Source organism: Oncorhynchus nerka, linkage group LG11, assembly GCF_034236695.1.
Source record: "Oncorhynchus nerka isolate Pitt River linkage group LG11, Oner_Uvic_2.0, whole genome shotgun sequence".
In the NCBI taxonomy this organism is placed as follows: domain Eukaryota; kingdom Metazoa; phylum Chordata; class Actinopteri; order Salmoniformes; family Salmonidae; genus Oncorhynchus; species Oncorhynchus nerka.
This window is the reverse complement of record NC_088406.1, coordinates 12,869,679-12,888,417: the sequence shown is the minus strand read 5'-3', so window position 1 is coordinate 12,888,417 and position 18,739 is coordinate 12,869,679. Positions and strand designations below refer to the sequence as shown.

At 46.3% G+C, this 18,739-nt stretch overlaps 1 protein-coding gene across 1 annotated transcript in view; it reads right to left on the bottom strand.

Annotated features, from left to right (window-relative positions):
- The window catches only part of lekr1 (Leucine-, glutamate- and lysine-rich protein 1), a 171,804-nt gene extending 166,466 nt beyond the window's left edge, over positions 1 to 5,338 (bottom strand). The window contains exon 1 of the mRNA XM_065024974.1: positions 5,070 to 5,338. Coding sequence (XP_064881046.1) covers positions 5,070 to 5,073 — 4 coding nt within the window. The 5' untranslated portion in view covers positions 5,074 to 5,338. The remainder of the gene's footprint in view (positions 1 to 5,069) is intronic.
- Between the last annotated feature and the right edge of the window lie 13,401 nt (positions 5,339 to 18,739).

The window sequence follows — 18,739 nt, the reverse complement described above, 5'->3', positions numbered from 1 at the left end:
TACAACATTCTAGTAGCCTGACTAGGACTGTAGAATGTGTCTGTACAACATTCTAGTAACCTGGCTAGGACTGTAGAATGGGTCTGTACAACATTCTAGTAGCCTGACTAGGACTGTAGAATGTGTCTGTACAACATTCTAGTAGCCTGGCTAGGACTGTAGAATGGGTCTGTACAACATTCTAGTAGCCTGGCTAGGACTGTAGAATGTGTCTGTACAACATTCTAGTAGCCTGGCTAGGACTGTAGAATGTGTCTGTACAACATTCTAGTAGCCTGGCTAGGACTGTAGAATGTGTCTGTACAACATTCTAGTAGCCTGGCTAGGACTGTAGAATGTGTCTGTACAACATTCTAGTAGCCTGGCTAGGACTGTAGAATGGGTCTGTACAACATTCTAGTAGCCTGGCTAGGACTGTAGAATGACTGTAGAATGGGTCTGTACAACATTCTAGTAGCCTGGCTAGGACTGTAGAATGTGTCTGTACAACATTCTAGTAGCCTGGCTAGGACTGTAGAATGTGTCTGTACAACATTCTAGTAGCCTGGCTAGGACTGTAGAATGTGTCTGTACAACATTCTAGTAGCCTGGCTAGGACTGTAGAATGGGTCTGTACAACATTCTAGTAGCCTGGCTAGGACTGTAGAATGTGTCTGTACAACATTCTAGTAGCCTGGCTAGGACTGTAGAATGGGTCTGTACAACATTCTAGTAGCCTGGCTAGGACTGTAGAATGGGTCTGTACAACATTCTAGTAGCCTGGCTAGGACTGTAGAATGGGTCTGTACAACATTCTAGTAGCCTGGCTAGGACTGTAGAATGTGTCTGTACAACATTCTAGTAGCCTGGCTAGGACTGTAGAATGTGTCTGTACAACATTCTAGTAGCCTGGCTAGGACTGTAGAATGGGTCTGTACAACATTCTAGTAGCCTGGCTAGGACTGTAGAATGGGTCTGTACAACATTCTAGTAGCCTGGCTAGGACTGTAGAATGTGTCTGTACAACATTCTAGTAGCCTGGCTAGGACTGTAGAATGTGTCTGTACAACATTCTAGTAGCCTGGCTAGGACTGTAGAATGGGTCTGTACAACATTCTAGTAGCCTGGCTAGGACTGTAGAATGTGTCTGTACAACATTCTAGTAGCCTGGCTAGGACTGTAGAATGGGTCTGTACAACATTCTAGTAGCCTGGCTAGGACTGTAGAATGTGTCTGTACAACATTCTAGTAGCCTGGCTAGGACTGTAGAATGTGTCTGTACAACATTCTAGTAGCCTGGCTAGGACTGTAGAATGGGTCTGTACAACATTCTAGTAGCCTGGCTAGGACTGTAGAATGTGTCTGTACAACATTCTAGTAGCCTGGCTAGGACTGTAGAATGTGTTTGTACAACATTCTAGTAGCCTGGCTAGGACTGTAGAATGGGTCTGTACAACATTCTAGTAGCCTGGCTAGGACTGTAGAATGGGTCTGTACAACATTCTAGTAGCCTGGCTAGGACTGTAGAATGTGTCTGTACAACATTCTAGTAGCCTGGCTAGGACTGTAGAATGTGTCTGTACAACATTCTAGTAGCCTGGCTAGGACTGTAGAATGGGTCTGTACAACATTCTAGTAGCCTGGCTAGGACTGTAGAATGTGTCTGTACAACATTCTAGTAGCCTGGCTAGGACTGTAGAATGGGTCTGTACAACATTCTAGTAGCCTGGCTAGGACTGTAGAATGGGTCTGTACAACATTCTAGTAGCCTGGCTAGGACTGTAGAATGGGTCTGTACAACATTCTAGTAACCTGGCTAGGACTGTAGAATGTGTCTGTACAACATTCTAGTAGCCTGGCTAGGACTGTAGAATGGGTCTGTACAACATTCTAGTAGCCTGGCTAGGACTGTAGAATGTGTCTGTACAACATTCTAGTAGCCTGGCTAGGACTGTAGAATGTGTCTGTACAACATTCTAGTAGCCTGGCTAGGACTGTAGAATGGGTCTGTACAACATTCTAGTAGCCTGGCTAGGACTGTAGAATGGGTCTGTACAACATTCTAGTAGCCTGGCTAGGACTGTAGAATGTGTCTGTACAACATTCTAGTAGCCTGGCTAGGACTGTAGAATGTGTCTGTACAACATTCTAGTAGCCTGGCTAGGACTGTAGAATGGGTCTGTACAACATTCTAGTAGCCTGGCTAGGACTGTAGAATGTGTCTGTACAACATTCTAGTAGCCTGGCTAGGACTGTAGAATGGGTCTGTACAACATTCTAGTAGCCTGGCTAGGACTGTAGAATGGGTCTGTACAACATTCTAGTAGCCTGGCTAGGACTGTAGAATGTGTCTGTACAACATTCTAGTAGCCTGGCTAGGACTGTAGAATGTGTCTGTACAACATTCTAGTAGCCTGGCTAGGACTGTAGAATGTGTCTGTACAACATTCTAGTAACCTGGCTAGGACTGTAGAATGGGTCTGTACAACATTCTAGTAGCCTGGCTAGGACTGTAGAATGTGTCTGTACAACATTCTAGTAGCCTGGCTAGGACTGTAGAATGGGTCTGTACAACATTCTAGTAGCCTGGCTAGGACTGTAGAATGGGTCTGTACAACATTCTAGTAGCCTGGCTAGGACTGTAGAATGTGTCTGTACAACATTCTAGTAGCCTGGCTAGGACTGTAGAATGGGTCTGTACAACATTCTAGTAGCCTGGCTAGGACTGTAGAATGGGTCTGTACAACATTCTAGTAGCCTGGCTAGGACTGTAGAATGTGTCTGTACAACATTCTAGTAGCCTGGCTAGGACTGTAGAATGTGTCTGTACAACATTCTAGTAGCCTGGCTAGGACTGTAGAATGTGTCTGTACAACATTCTAGTAGCCTTGCTAGGACTGTAGAATGTGTCTGTACAACATTCTAGTAGCCTGGCTAGGACTGTAGAATGGGTCTGTACAACATTCTAGTAGCCTGGCTAGGACTGTAGAATGTGTCTGTACAACATTCTAGTAGCCTGGCTAGGACTGTAGAATGTGTCTGTACAACATTCTAGTAGCCTGGCTAGGACTGTAGAATGGGTCTGTACAACATTCTAGTAGCCTGGCTAGGACTGTAGAATGTGTCTGTACAACATTCTAGTAGCCTGGCTAGGACTGTAGAATGTGTCTGTACAACATTCTAGTAGCCTGGCTAGGACTGTAGAATGGGTCTGTACAACATTCTAGTAGCCTGGCTAGGACTGTAGAATGTGTCTGTACAACATTCTAGTAGCCTGGCTAGGACTGTAGAATGGGTCTGTACAACATTCTAGTAGCCTGGCTAGGACTGTAGAATGTGTCTGTACACTTTCCCTCCGCTGCGCGCTGTAAACCAGACAAACGAAAGCAGACAAACTCAAGTTGAGTTCACCGATGGGAGCGTATCAGGTTGTAATTTCAGAAAGTAGATGACTCAACTCTTGACTCATTTATACTCGCTTGTGTGTCCTATTCGTTCAGCAGGTATTGTGTTTGACACGTACGCTAGTATATTAGCCACGTTATGACTGACTTGTGATCATTGCCCTTGCTAGTTTGATTGTATTGACATTCCCAGCCTTAGTTACAGTTGTCCGTTTTTATCCAAAATATTGAATCATTGAAACTGAAACAGTGCATCCCAAATGGAGGCAGTAAACAATGTACCAGGCCAGCTGTGATTTACAATATTTTTTGGACTACAAAGAAATGTATTGTTGATCATGCATTGAACTGCATCCATCTATTCTACCCACAATGCATTACTGTATGTCATGGATTTTTTTTTGTCAAATATAACCTATTTTTAAAACCTCTTAGAAAGTTGAAAGTAGAAAGTTTTGTAGCTTAACCTAGGAATTTGAATTTTTTTTATACAGATATTATGATTGTCTGTTTGTTTCATATTGTTCAAATGCAGTCAGTTCCACTTTAAAATTACATTGGGAATATGTAAACAATGCTATGTAAGTGCATATTGTAAATGTAAGAAGTTAGCTTTTCTCTCTAAATATATGGTTCTGGGTGGCGTGATGTTGACCATATTAAATCCATTTCGCAGTGCCACATTAATAGATGAATCAGTACAGCTTATGGTATTTAGTCTATGGCCTGCACTGAGGGGACTGTCACACACACACACACACACACAGGGTGGTATTGGTCATCTGAGGGGACATGCTAGGCTGGGCTAGTGTGTGATGCACAGATCTAAGATCAGTTTACCCTCCCGAAATCTTAACCTTGACCATTAGGTGGGAAATACAAAGCTGAATGTAGATCAGTGGGTATCCGCTAGGTAACCCCTGCGTGCGGTGAGACATATGCCCTCGCAGACGATCAGGGGGAATTGGAGTGAAAGGGCATGTGTGTATGTAGGGTACACACACGAGACAGACAAACACAGACCCATCCCCCTCTATGCAGTCCCTCCTCCCTCCCTGGCCTGAAATGCAACAGGAAGACTTAGGTCCTCGTTCACTTGCTTACCCAGGAGTAGAAGCACCCTTTAGGACTGATTCAGACGTGAGAACAAGTTTTGCATAACAACCCCTTCCCTGTGACATTTTGGCCATTTTAGCCTTGATTGAACCACGAATCGTTCTAATGTGAGAGTGACAAGCTGTTCATAGACTCATCTATTCCGCATGAACACAGTTGTGAGAGAAATGCACGTACAGGCTATACACACACACACACACACACACACACAGAGAAACACACACAGAGAGAGAGAAACAGACACACAGACACGATCTATCTGTCTCTCAATTCTCACACACACACAGATAGACAGCTGTATGTTTGCTATAACACCACTTCAAAGCAGCGGGCTAGGGGGGTATCATCTGCTTGGCATACTGACAAATCTCAAGTCAAGTTTCAAAAATGGATTTCGTTGGAGGCAGTCTGCTAACGTCAGCTGGTTAACTATCCTTCCCGAACAAACGACCAACTTCAAAACAAATCTGTTGCCTCTCTCTCACCACACATACACGTACCAAAAAGCTTTTTGATTTGGTTTTATAGTTGATCTAATCATCAACAGTAACACAAGACGCCTTTACCTACCCATTGGGCCAATTTTCTTGAAACGAAAGAAGCAAAACAGCAATTATCTCACTAAAAAGTGTTACGCTGTTTCCTTCTGTGCGCTTGGCCAGGAAGAGCGATCCAAGCGTTGTCTGTCACCATGGATACCGCGCCGGTTTTTACGCAGAATGACACAGTACGTCGCCTGCCTGAACTGCTGTGCCCAGCGCAGGAAGAGAGAGACACTTTTCAGGAACCAACACGCCTAGCAGAGGAATCAAGCTTGGGAATGGCTTTGTGGTCTGTTATGTCTGTGCGTTTAATTCCTCGCCTCTAAAGTAATGTGAAACAACGGCAAGACAGTCCAGTGGGGCATTTCCCCCCTTTTGCTTAGAAATATTACAGGAGGCAAGAGCAATTTATTGTAGGAAATATATTGTTTGTAAATGTAATTTGGCCGACATGTTTGGCTTTTTATCTGATATCATTGGTCTAATTTCATCCTCTCTGACTCGGTCTGTGTAGCCTGTATGGGTTAATGCGCTCTGCTAAGTTTGAGTGGCTGGCTGAGTGAATGAGTGACCTCTTCCCTGCATGCGTGTGGTGCTATTTAACCCCGTCAATGAATCGTGCGGACTCGGCCTCTGATGCAAATTGCATCGCCCACTCGCTCGCTAGTAGACATCTAACTTCGTGCCGGTTTATCCGCCTTTGTTCCCTAAACTACGGGTACGTGATAAAACGGCGTAAAGTATCGTTTCAGACAGACAAAGAAAATCCTCGAAGCTCGCGACCTTTCGTGCCTTTGGACTTGAGAACGCACGCGAACGAAATCTATGATTGACACTCACTCATGCCTCTCTCTTCCTGTCTCTCTTTCTATTTGACTCACTCACGCATGATGAAATACCCTCAAATAATCAAGTACAGTGCTTAATAGGAACATACTGTATGCACCATAATAACTACATGTTATATGAACATAGCATATGAAAGGCTAGGCTATGTATCGTGTAATATATTGAACAAAAAGTTTAATTGTGTTCTTGTGATCTAATCGGTAGCCAAGGCAAATGAACCTAATTCGGAAGGTGCAGCCAGTGTTTTAGGGCGCCGTGCCTGGAGGGACTTTGAAGCTAGGCGTTATTGAGTCCGTTTAGCACGCTATGCTGTGTGGGCAAGTGTGTAATGTAAATAGAGAATCCTGCTGAGTGTGTGCTTGCGTGTGTCTCCGTAAGAGGGGGAGGGGATGGGGAGTGTGTGTGTGTGTGAGAGAGAGAGACAGAGGGCTATATATATTTGGCTTTTAGGCTTTGGCATAAGTTTCAAGTTCGAGTTCAACCAAATGCTTTACTTGCAGATTTCTTCTCAACAATGAAAAAACAATAAGAATAATAAAATATAAGAATAGGAACATAAGGTAAATGGCTCAGTATAATTTTTTTTTTTTTTTAGCACAAGTATAATACAGAAAGTCATAGATGGGTGGGTTAGCCTATTTAGAAACAAAACCCATGAGTGAGCAACTATGGTGGAAAACAGATCGGGGTTGGCTTAGATTGTTGACAATGTGTAAACAATGTTTATGCTCCAAATGTTTATTGAAAACATTAATACATTTGCACAATGAGCACTTGTTGTCTTTCAAATACATCTTTACAGTTTGTGCCATATTAGCATTGACATGAAAGCAGTCAAAAGAAGAGGTAAACTCGCTGAAATGAGGCACCTACGATTCCTCACATGGCATCAGAATCACAACAAAGCATGGATTCCGGTCCCATCCATGCGCCAGGTGCATTCAGAATCACAACAAAGCATGGATTCCGGTCCCATCCATGCGCATTCAGAATCACAACAAGAAGCATCACTGTCAATTATCTATGATAAAACACGAATTACAAATGAAAGCAGAATATAGGAATAATATGTAAAATAATAATTGTATTATTGAGGCTATTGATAGATCTACTACTGACCTGCAAAAGCAAGATTATCAAGTATTATCTCGTGCTTAGATATGAGCTGTGTTCGTGGTTGGTGTTATGTTTTGATCATAGAGAATGATAGAGGACTTTAGTGGCCAAAAGGCATGTGCAGCGTGGTTGAGGGCTTCACCCATTTTAATGTAGTCAACTGGGCGTGACTTCCAACTTCATTGGCTGATCCCTCTTGGTGACCCTGTTGGAGTCATGTCCAACTGGGTCATCAGGAGGGATCAGCCAATCGTGAAGAAGAACATTTACTACAGCCAATGCTGTCACTGAAGCTATAATGGCACAAATACAAAGATGAGTCCTTTAACTCTATGATGTTTATACCTGGGACGACATGAGCACCACCCCTCCACTGTCACCTGTAATAGTATCCAGCTGCAGATCGCAGTAGCCTGTCACTAAAACTAGCCTGTCACTTAAACCAATACTATCGCCGTCTACTGGCCGTGGTTAATCCCTACCACATACATATGGGCTCTTCTTTTCCTAGCTTCCTTTCCTCTTTTTTACTAGCTTCCTTTCCTTCCCTACTAGTTCCTTTCTGACTTCCTTACTCCCTTTCCCTAGCTTCCTTTCTTTCCTTTCCTAGATTCCTTTCCTCACTCCCTTTCCTTTCCTCTTTTCCTAGCTTCCGTCCTTTTCCTAACTTCCCTCCTTGCTTTCTTTCCTCCTTCCCTACCTCCCTTTCCTCACCCCCATCCCTATGTCCATTTTCTTATCTATTTTCTTTCCTAGCTCCTTTCCACCTTTCCTAACTCCCTTTTTTTGCTTCCTTTGCTTAATCCCATGTGAGACATGGGATTAACTCTGGACACATGAAAGGTGGGATGTATACGAAGGGTACGGGGCAACAGAAGATGAACAGCAGAGGGGCTATTCATTTTGGAGATTGGAAACGGGCCGATAAACTGGGGGGAGAGCTTGCGGTATTCCACCCGGAGGGGCAGATCCCGGGTGGATAACCAGACCTTCTGCCCGAGACGATACCGGGAGCCGGGGTCCGGTGGTGATCCGCTTGTTGTCGATACCTGGAGGTGGTCTTGAGGAGGGCCGACCGGGCTCTCCAGGTACGACGACAGTGGCGGACAAACTGGGATGAGAACTGAGGACCCCGGTCGGAGACCATGTCCACGGGCAGCCTATGGATCCGGAAAACGTGCTGCACCATGAGCTGGGCCGTATCCTTGGCAGAGGGTAGCTTGAGGACAGAAATTAAGTGGGTGGCTTTGGAAAATTGATCCACCACGGTCAGGATGGCAGTGTTGCCATCAGACGGGGGGAGACCCGTGACAAAGTCCAGGGAGATGTGAGACCAGGGGCGATGAGCGACAGGCAGAAGTTGGAGGAGACCAGCCGGAGCTTGTCGAGGGGTCTTGTTCTGTGCACAGACCGTGCAAGCGACGACAAAGGTGGAGACGTCAGGAACCATGGTAGGCCACCAAAAGCGTCGTCGCAAAAAAGCCAAGGTCCACCGGGAGCCCGGGTGGCAGGCAAGCCTGGAGGAGTGGGCCCACTCCAGGACCGCGGAGCGCACCACGTCAGGCATGAACATCTGTTTATCTGGAACCCCCCGGGGTTCAGCTGGGAATGCTGCACCCCCTGAACCTATTTCCCTATTCCCCAGCTGAGTACCGTTGCCAGGCTCGAGGTGGGAAGGATGGTCTCAGGTTCTGGGGTAGTAGTCATGGGGCTATAGCGGCATGACAGTGCATCTGGCTTGACATTCTTGGATCCTGGCCGGTAGGAGAGGGAGAAGTTGAACCGGGTGAACAGTAGGGCCCATCTAGCCTAACTGGAAATGAAACGCTTGGCGGTGTGGAGATATTCCAGGTTCTTGTGGTCGGTCCACACGATGAATGGATGTTCTGCCTCTTCCAACCAGTGACTCCACCACATGAACGGAACCTTGGGAGAGGTGAGTGCAGACAGGGGGAAGCCAGGGTGCTGTAGACCCGGATAAAGCGGTGATAAAAGTTGGCAATGCCCAGGAACCGCTGCAGCTGAACTCTAAACGTGGGCTGGGGCCAATCCACCACCGCACTCACTTTCCCGGGATCCATCTGTACGCTCCCTGCAGTGATGATGTAACCCAGAAAGGGGATGGTGGAGCGATGGAATTCGCATTTCTCAGCTTTTACAAAAAGCTGGTTCTCCAGGAGGCGTTGGAGAACCTGCCAGACATGGACCACGTGTTCTTGGGTGGAGTGGGAGAAGCCGAGGATGTCATCAATGTAGACCAAGACAAACCAGTTCAACATGTCGCAGATAATATCATTAACCAGAGCCTGGAAGACAGCAGGGGCATTCTTAAGGCCAAAGGGCATGACCAGGTACCCGTAGTGGCCTCTGGCCGTGTTGAAGGCAGTCTTCCACTCGTCCCCTCCCTTATCCGCACCAGGTGGTAGGTGTTCCGTAGGTCCAGCTTGGAGAACACGGTGGCACCCTGGAGCGGCTCGAAGGCCGAGGAGATGAGAGGTAGCAGGTAGTGGTTCTTCACCATGATGTCGTTGAGACCTCTGTAGTCGATGCACGGGCGTAGGGTTTTGTCCTTCTTCTCCACAAAGAAGAACCCTGCGCCGGCGGGGGAGGCAGAAGGACGGATAAACCCAGCAGCTAGGGTGTCCACAATGTAGGTCTCCATAGCCTTGGTCTCCGGACCCAACAGAGATTACAGTCGTCCCGGGACGGATGTTGCCTGGGAGAAGATCAATCCCGCAGTCATAGGGTCGGTGATGGGGGTAGTATTGTGGGTGACCCAGGCCTATAGAGCACCCGTCCAGAGCTCTAACGTCCATGGGAATGGAGAGGGGCTGAGTAGGGATATCCAGCTCAGAAGCCAGAGGAGCGTCCATAAAGCTCTCATCGGCTCCAGAGTCAATAAGGACCCAGAGAGACTTCGACTGGTTCTCCCACAGCAACATGGCATGAAAAGGGATGTGAGTAGGGAGAGAGGAACAGTCCTCCCTATGCCCACAAGAGTACTCACTCCTACTGGTGAGCCTGGTCTTTTAGTGGACAGGTGGAGACAAAATGACCATTAGTCCCGCAATACAGGCAAATCTAAGTGTGAAGCATGTATAACCATTCAGCTGGAGACAGCCTAGCTCTGCCTAATTGCATAGGTTTGGGAAGAGGTGAATCGGCAGCCTTTGGAGACTCTCAGAAAAACTTGGGTAGCCCTGGGTTCTCTCGGGGCGAGGTGTAGCTCGGAGGCGAGGGGATAGCTCGGAGGCGAGGTGTAATCCTTGGCCGTGCGAGTGGAATCGAGTCTCCTCTCCTTCCTTTGTTCCCATAGTCACTCATTGATCCGAATGGTCAAGGCGATGGGCAAGTCGAGATCTGTCGGTAGTTCTGGGGCAGCAAGTTCGTCCTTTACTTCCTCTGAAACTCTGTGCAGAAACATGTCGAACAGTGCTTCCGGGTTCCAGGAACACTCAGAAGGACAGATGGGAACAACAGTGTGCGGAAATCTAGCTGATGCCAATGTGCGGAAATCCACTGCGTAGTCTGCCACACTAAGGGAGCCTTGCCGAAGTTGGAGTAACTTACGGGTATCCTCTCTCCTGCACAATGGAGTATCAAAAACCTTCTTTACCTCTGCCACGAACTCCTCCAGACTGGAGCATACAGACTGTTGTTCCCATACTGCCGTAGCCCAGGCGAGAACCCTCCAGGACATCAGCGTGATGAGATATGCTATCTTAGAGCAGTCTGAGGGGAAGGAGGAAGGCTGCAGCTCCATGATGAGTGATCACTGAGCGAGAAATTCCCGACAGGTGCCCGACTCTCCATTGAAGTGCTCCTGGGGAGGTGAGCGGGGTTCCTGGAAAAACGGGGCGACGGCACTGCTTGCAGCCGGGTTACTGAGGGGCTGGGAGGTTACCGTTGTGGTAAGCTGCTTAGTCGACAACCCACGGAATTGCTCCAGCAATGTGTTCAAGGCTTGGTCGTGACATTCGGCCAAGGTCCATCAGACCACGAAGGAACTCCTCGTTCCTTCTAATAATGGCTTCTTCGGAGGCGAGGGAATTGCGCATCTGGTCCGAGTCTGCTGGGTCAGTCATGGCCAGTTCGTACTATCACGTTTAGGTAAGACCCAGATGCAGATGGTGTAGAAGTAACAAGGGGCGGGCAAAAGACAGGTCAAGACAGGCAGGGGTCAATAATCCAGAAAGGGTGTAAAGGATCCAGAACGGCAGGCAGTCTCAGGGTCAGGGCTAGCAGAACAGTCAAAACCGGTAAGGACTAGAAAACAGGACCAAGAAACAGGCTGGAAAAGTGAAACAAACGCTGGTAGGTTTTACAAATAAATACACAGGGGATAATGGGGAAGATGTGTGACACCTGGCAGGGGGTGGATACAAGCAAAAAGACAGGTGAAACAGATAAGGGTGTGACTCCCTGTATACAGCCTGCTCTCTGACTCACTGTATACAGCCTGCTCTCTGACTCACTGTATACAGCCTGCTCTCTGACTCACTGTATACAGCCTGCTCTCTGACTCACTGTATACAGCCTGCTGTCTGACTCACTGTATACATCCTGCTGTCTGACTCACTGTATACAGCCTGCTGTCTGACTCACTGTATACAGCCTGCTGTCTGACTCACTGTATACAGCCTGCTCTCTGACTCACTGTATACAGCCTGCTCTCTGACTCACTGTATACAGCCTGCTGTCTGACTCACTGTATACAGCCTGCTGTCTGACTCACTGTATACAGCCTGCTGTCTGACTCACTGTATACAGCCTGCTCTCTGACTCACTGTATACAGCCTGCTCTCTTACTCACTGTATACAGCCTGCTCTCTGACTCACCGTATACAGCCTGCTCTCTGACTCACCGTATACAGCCTGCTCTCTGACTCACCGTATACAGCCTGCTCTCTGACTCACCGTATACAGCCTGCTGTCTGACTCACCGTATACAGCCTGCTCTCTTACTCACTGTATACAGCCTGCTCTCTTACTCACTGTATACAGCCTGCTCTCTGACTCACTGTATACAGCCTGCTCTCTGACTCACTGTATACAGCCTGCTCTCTGACTCACTGTATACAGCCTGCTGTCTGACTCACTGTATACAGCCTGCTGTCTGACTCACTGTATACAGCCTGCTGTCTGACTCACTGTATACAGCCTGCTCTCTGACTCACTGTATACAGCCTGCTCTCTTACTCACTGTATACAGCCTGCTCTCTGACTCACTGTATACAGCCTGCTCTCTGACTCACCGTATACAGCCTGCTCTCTGACTCACCGTATACAGCCTGCTCTCTGACTCACCGTATACAGCCTGCTCTCTGACTCACTGTATACAGCCTGCTCTCTTACTCACTGTATACAGCCTGCTCTCTGACTCACTGTATACAGCCTGCTCTCTGACTCACTGTATACAGCCTGCTCTCTGACTCACTGTATACAGCCTGCTCTCTGACTCACTGTATACAGCCTGCTCTCTGACTCACTGTATACAGCCTGCTCTCTGACTCACTATATACAGCCTGCTCTCTGACTCACTGTATACAGCCTGCTCTCTTACTCACTGTATACAGCCTGCTCTCTTACTCACTGTATACAGCCTGCTCTCTGACTCACTGTATACAGCCTGCTCTCTGACTCACTGTATACAGCCTGCTCTCTGACTCACTGTATACAGCCTGCTCTCTGACTCACTGTATACAGCCTGCTCTCTGACTCACTGTATACAGCCTGCTCTCTGACTCACTGTATACAGCGTGCTCTCTTACTCACTGTATACAGCCTGCTCTCTGACTCACTGTATACAGCCTGCTCTCTTACTCACTGTATACAGCCTGCTCTCTTACTCAAGCCTTCCCAGGAAGTGAAGAGGCGGAAAGTTATGTGCTTCATAGCGGGGAGATCAGCTCAAATACATATTGAGTTGTGTGTGCCTGCGTGTGTGTGTGTGTCTTTTTACAAGGTTGCTATAAGTGTGTGTGTAGAATGGATTTGCCTGAGATCTGTGTAACAAATATGAGAAGCGGATGTCGTGAGAGCACTCCGCCAGATCACTTCAAATAAGAGTGGTGTGGCTGAGGCAGGGCAGTCACGCAGTAGTCAGTCAGGGTCTGAGAGAGAGAGAAATAAAGCCCCTTGAATTGAATTGGGGGGAAAAAGATAACAATATTAAGCAGTCTATGTGTAATCAGTTTAAATTTGGAATGAAGTTTATTATTGTTTTAAGACAAAGATTACCAAGGTCTCACAAGGGTATAGTTGACAGACACATTGTTCAATCAGAGCCATTCAGTGAGTAAGGAAGGCCACAGTCTCCACTCGTGCCAGTGCAGGAAACACAAAGACACCCATCACACGGGAGAGTCATTGATGATGCGTGAGGCGTTAGAAACCTCACAGTGTGGGAGCATCACAAAGACACCCATCACACGGGAGAGTCATTGATGATGCGTGAGGTGTTAGAAACCTCACAGTGTGGGAGCATCACAAAGACACCCATCACACGGGAGAGTCATTGATGATGCGTGAGGCGTTAGAAACCTCACAGTGTGGGAGCATCACAAAGACACCCATCACACGGGAGAGTCATTGATAATGCGTGAGGCGTTAGAAACCTCACAGTGTGGGAGCATCACAAAGACACCCATCACACGGGAGAGTCATTGATGATGCGTGAGGCGTTAGAAACCTCACAGTGTGGGAGCATCACAAAGACACCCATCACACGGGAGAGTCATTGATGATGCGTGAGGCGTTAGAAACCTCACAGTGTGGGAGCATCACAAAGACACCCATCACACGGGAGAGTCATTGATAATGCGTGAGGCGTTAGAAACCTCACAGTGTGGGAGCATCACAAAGACACCCATCACACGGGAGAGTCATTGATGATGCGTGAGGCGTTAGAAACCTCACAGTGTGGGAGCATCACAAAGACACCCATCACACGGGAGAGTCATTGATGATGCGTGAGGCGTTAGAAACCTCACAGTGTGGGAGCATCACAAAGACACCCATCACACAGGAGAGTCATTGATGATGCGTGAGGCGTTAGAAACCTCACAGTGTGGGAGCATCACAAAGACACCCATCACACGGGAGAGTCATTGATGATGCGTGAGGCGTTAGAAACCTCACAGTGTGGGAGCATCACAAAGACACCCATCACACGGGAGAGTCATTGATGATGCGTGAGGCGTTAGAAACCTCACAGTGTGGGAGCATCACAAAGGCATTTCTTTTCCCAGAAACTGTGAACGAAAACCCCGGAGCATGTTGGTAGGATAGCTCCCGTCTAACACGGTCCATATCGTGTCACACACCCCGCCAGCCGCCTCTAGGCGCCGGGGAAGGCGGTCTAGGGAGCACCCTGGCTGTGTGTGTGTGGGTTGGCTGTAAGACATCATTAAAACAGATTAGTGCAGCCACACAGAGACTGGGCTGAACTCGTCTGGACCAGGACAATGACCTCTGAAAAAGCCCTCTCACGTCACGCTGCCTTCAACAGAAATAATGCACAACTAAACGGTATCTTCATTTGAAGTCACTGATGAAGTCTGGTACCACATCAGAACAGTCTGGTACCACATCAGAACAGTGTGTAATAGTCTGGTAACACATCAGAACAGTGTGTAATAGTCTGGTACCACATCAGAACATTCTGGTACCACATCAGAACAGTGTGTAATAGTCTGGTACCACATCAGAACAGTGTGTAATAGTCTGGTACCACATCAGAACAGTGTGTAATAGTCTGGTACCACATCAGAACAGTCTGGTACCACATCAGAACAGTGTGTAATAGTCTGGTACCACATCAGAACAGTCTGGTACCACATCAGAACAGTGTGTAATAGTCTGATACCACATCAGAACAGTGTGTAATAGTCTGGTACCACATCAGAACAGTGTGTAATAGTCTGGTACCACATCAGAACAGTCTGGTACCACATCAGAACAGTGTGTAATAGTCTGGTACCACATCAGAACAGTGTGTAATAGTCTGGTACCACATCAGAACAGTCTGGTACCACATCAGAACAGTGTGTAATAGTCTGATACCACATCAGAACAGTGTGTAATAGTCTGGTACCACATCAGAACATTCTGGTACCACATCAGAACAGTGTGTAATAGTCTGGTACCACATCAGAACAGTGTGTAATAGTCTGGTACCACATCAGAACAGTGTGTAATAGTCTGGTACCACATCAGAACAGTGTGTAATAGTCTGGTACCACATCAGAACAGTGTGTAATAGTCTGGTACCACATCAGAACAGTCTGATACCACATCAAAACAGTGTGTAATAGTCTGGTACCACATCAGAACAGTCTGATACCACATCAGAACAGTGTGTAATAGTCTGGTACCACATCAGAACAGTGTGTAATAGTCTGGTACCACATCAGAACAGTCTGGTACCACATCAGAACAGTGTGTAATAGTCTGGTACCACATCAGAACAGTGTATAATAGTCTGGTACCACATCAGAACAGTGTGTAATAGTCTGGTACCACATCAGAACAGTCTGGTACCACATCAGAACAGTGTGTAATAGTCTGGTACCACATCAGAACAGTCTGGTACCACATCAGAAAAGTCTGGTACCACATCAGAACAGTGTGTAATAGTCTGGTACCACATCAGAACAGTCTGGTACCACATCAGAACAGTGTGTAATAGTCTGGTACCACATCAGAACAGTGTGTAATAGTCTGGTACCACATCAGAACAGTGTGTAATAGTCTGGTACCACATCAGAACAGTGTGTAATAGTCTGGTAACACATCAGAACAGTCTGGTACCACATCAGAACAGTGTGTAATAGTCTGGTACCACATCAGAACATTCTGATACCACATCAGAAAAGTGTGTAATAGTCTGGTACCACATCAGAACAGTCTGGTACCACATCAGAACAGTGTGTAATAGTCTGGTACCACATCAGAACAGTGTGTAATAGTCTGGTACCACATCAGAACAGTGTGTAATAGTCTGGTACCACATCAGAACAGTGTGTAATAGTCTGGTACCACATCAGAACAGTCTGGTACCACATCAAAACAGTGTGTAATAGTCTGGTACCACATCAGAACAGTGTGTAATAGTCTGGTACCACATCAGAACAGTGTGTAATAGTCTGGTACCACATCAGAACAGTCTGGTACCACATCAGAACATTCTGGTACCACATCAGAACAGTGTGTAATATTCTGATACCACATCAGAACAGTGTGTAATAGTCTGGTACCACATCAGAACATTCTGGTACCACATCAGAACAGTGTGTAATAGTCTGGTACCACATCAGAACAGTCTGGTACCACATCAAAACAGTGTGTAATAGTCTGGTACCACATCAGAACAGTCTGATACCACATCAGAACAGTGTGTAATAGTCTGGTACCACATCAGAACAGTCTGGTACCACATCAGAACATCACCACATCAGAACAGTGTGTAATAGTCTGGTACCACATCAGAACAGTGTGTAATAGTCTGGTAACACATCAGAACAGTCTGGTACCACATCAGAACAGTGTGTAATAGTCTGGTACCACATCAGAACATTCTGATACCACATCAGAAAAGTGTGTAATAGTCTGGTACCACATCAGAACAGTGTGTAATAGTCTGGTACCACATCAGAACAGTGTGTAATAGTCTGGTACCACATCAGAACAGTGTGTAATAGTCTGGTACCACATCAGAACAGTCTGGTACCACATCAAAACAGTGTGTAATAGTCTGGTACCACATCAGAACAGTGTGTAATAGTCTGGTACCACATCAGAACAGTGTGTAATATTCTGATACCACATCAGAACAGTGTGTAATAGTCTGGTACCACATCAGAACATTCTGGTACCACATCAGAACAGTGTGTAATAGTCTGGTACCACATCAGAACAGTGTGTAATAGTCTGGTACCACATCAGAACAGTCTGGTACCACATCAGAACATTCTGGTACCACATCAGAACAGTGTGTAATATTCTGATACCACATCAGAACAGTGTGTAATAGTCTGGTACCACATCAGAACAGTGTGTAATAGTCTGGTACCACATCAGAACAGTCTGGTACCACATCAGAACAGTGTGTAATAGTCTGGTACCACATCAGAACAGTGTATAATAGTCTGGTACCACATCAGAACAGTGTGTAATAGTCTGGTACCACATCAGAACAGTCTGGTACCACATCAGAACAGTGTGTAATAGTCTGGTACCACATCAGAACAGTCTGGTACCACATCAGAACAGTCTGGTACCACATCAGAACAGTGTGTAATAGTCTGGTACCACATCAGAACAGTCTGGTACCACATCAGAACAGTGTGTAATAGTCTGGTACCACATCAGAACAGTGTGTAATAGTCTGGTACCACATCAGAACAGTGTGTAATAGTCTGGTACCACATCAGAACAGTGTGTAATAGTCTGGTAACACATCAGAACAGTCTGATACCACATCAGAACAGTGTGTAATAGTCTGGTATCACATCAGAACAGTGTGTAATAGTCTGGTACCACATCAGAACAGTCTGGTACCACATCAGAACAGTCTGGTATCACATCAGAACAGTCTGGTATCACATCAGAACAGTGTGTAATAGTCTGGTACCACATCAGAACAGTGTGTAATAGTCTGGTAACACATCAGAACAGTCTGGTACCACATCAGAACAGTGTGTAATAGTCTGGTACCACATCAGAACAGTGTGTAATAGTCTGGTACCACATCAGAACAGTGTGTAATAGTCTGGTACCACATCAGAACAGTGTGTAATAGTCTGGTACCACATCAGAACAGTGTGTAATAGTCTGGTACCACATCAGAACAGTCTGGTACCACATCAAAACAGTGTGTAATAGTCTGGTACCACATCAGAACAGTGTGTAATAGTCTGGTACCACATCAGAACAGTGTGTAATAGTCTGGTACCACATCAGAACAGTCTGGTACCACATCAGAACATTCTGGTACCACATCAGAACATTCTGGTACCACATCAGAACAGTGTGTAATATTCTGATACCACATCAGAACAGTGTGTAATAGTCTGGTACCACATCAGAACATTCTGGTACCACATCAGAACAGTGTGTAATAGTCTGGTACCACATCAGAACAGTGTGTAATAGTCTGGTACCACATCAGAACATTCTGGTACCACATCAGAACAGTGTGTAATATTCTGATACCACATCAGAACAGTGTGTAATAGTCTGGTACCACATCAGAACAGTCTGGTACCACATCAGAACAGTGTGTAATAGTCTGGTACCACATCAGAACAGTGTATAATAGTCTGGTACCACATCAGAACAGTGTGTAATAGTCTGGTACCACATCAGAACAGTCTGGTACCACATCAGAACAGTGTGTAATAGTCTGGTACCACATCAGAACAGTCTGGTACCGCATCAGAACAGTCTGGTACCACATCAGAACAGTGTGTAATAGTCTGGTACCACATCAGAACAGTCTGGTACCACATCAGAACAGTGTGTAATAGTCTGGTACCACATCAGAACAGTGTGTAATAGTCTGGTACCACATCAGAACAGTGTGTAATAGTCTGGTAACACATCAGAACAGTCTGATACCACATCAGAACAGTGTGTAATAGTCTGGTATCACATCAGAACAGTGTGTAATAGTCTGGTACCACATCAGAACAGTCTGGTACCACATCAGAACAGTCTGGTATCACATCAGAA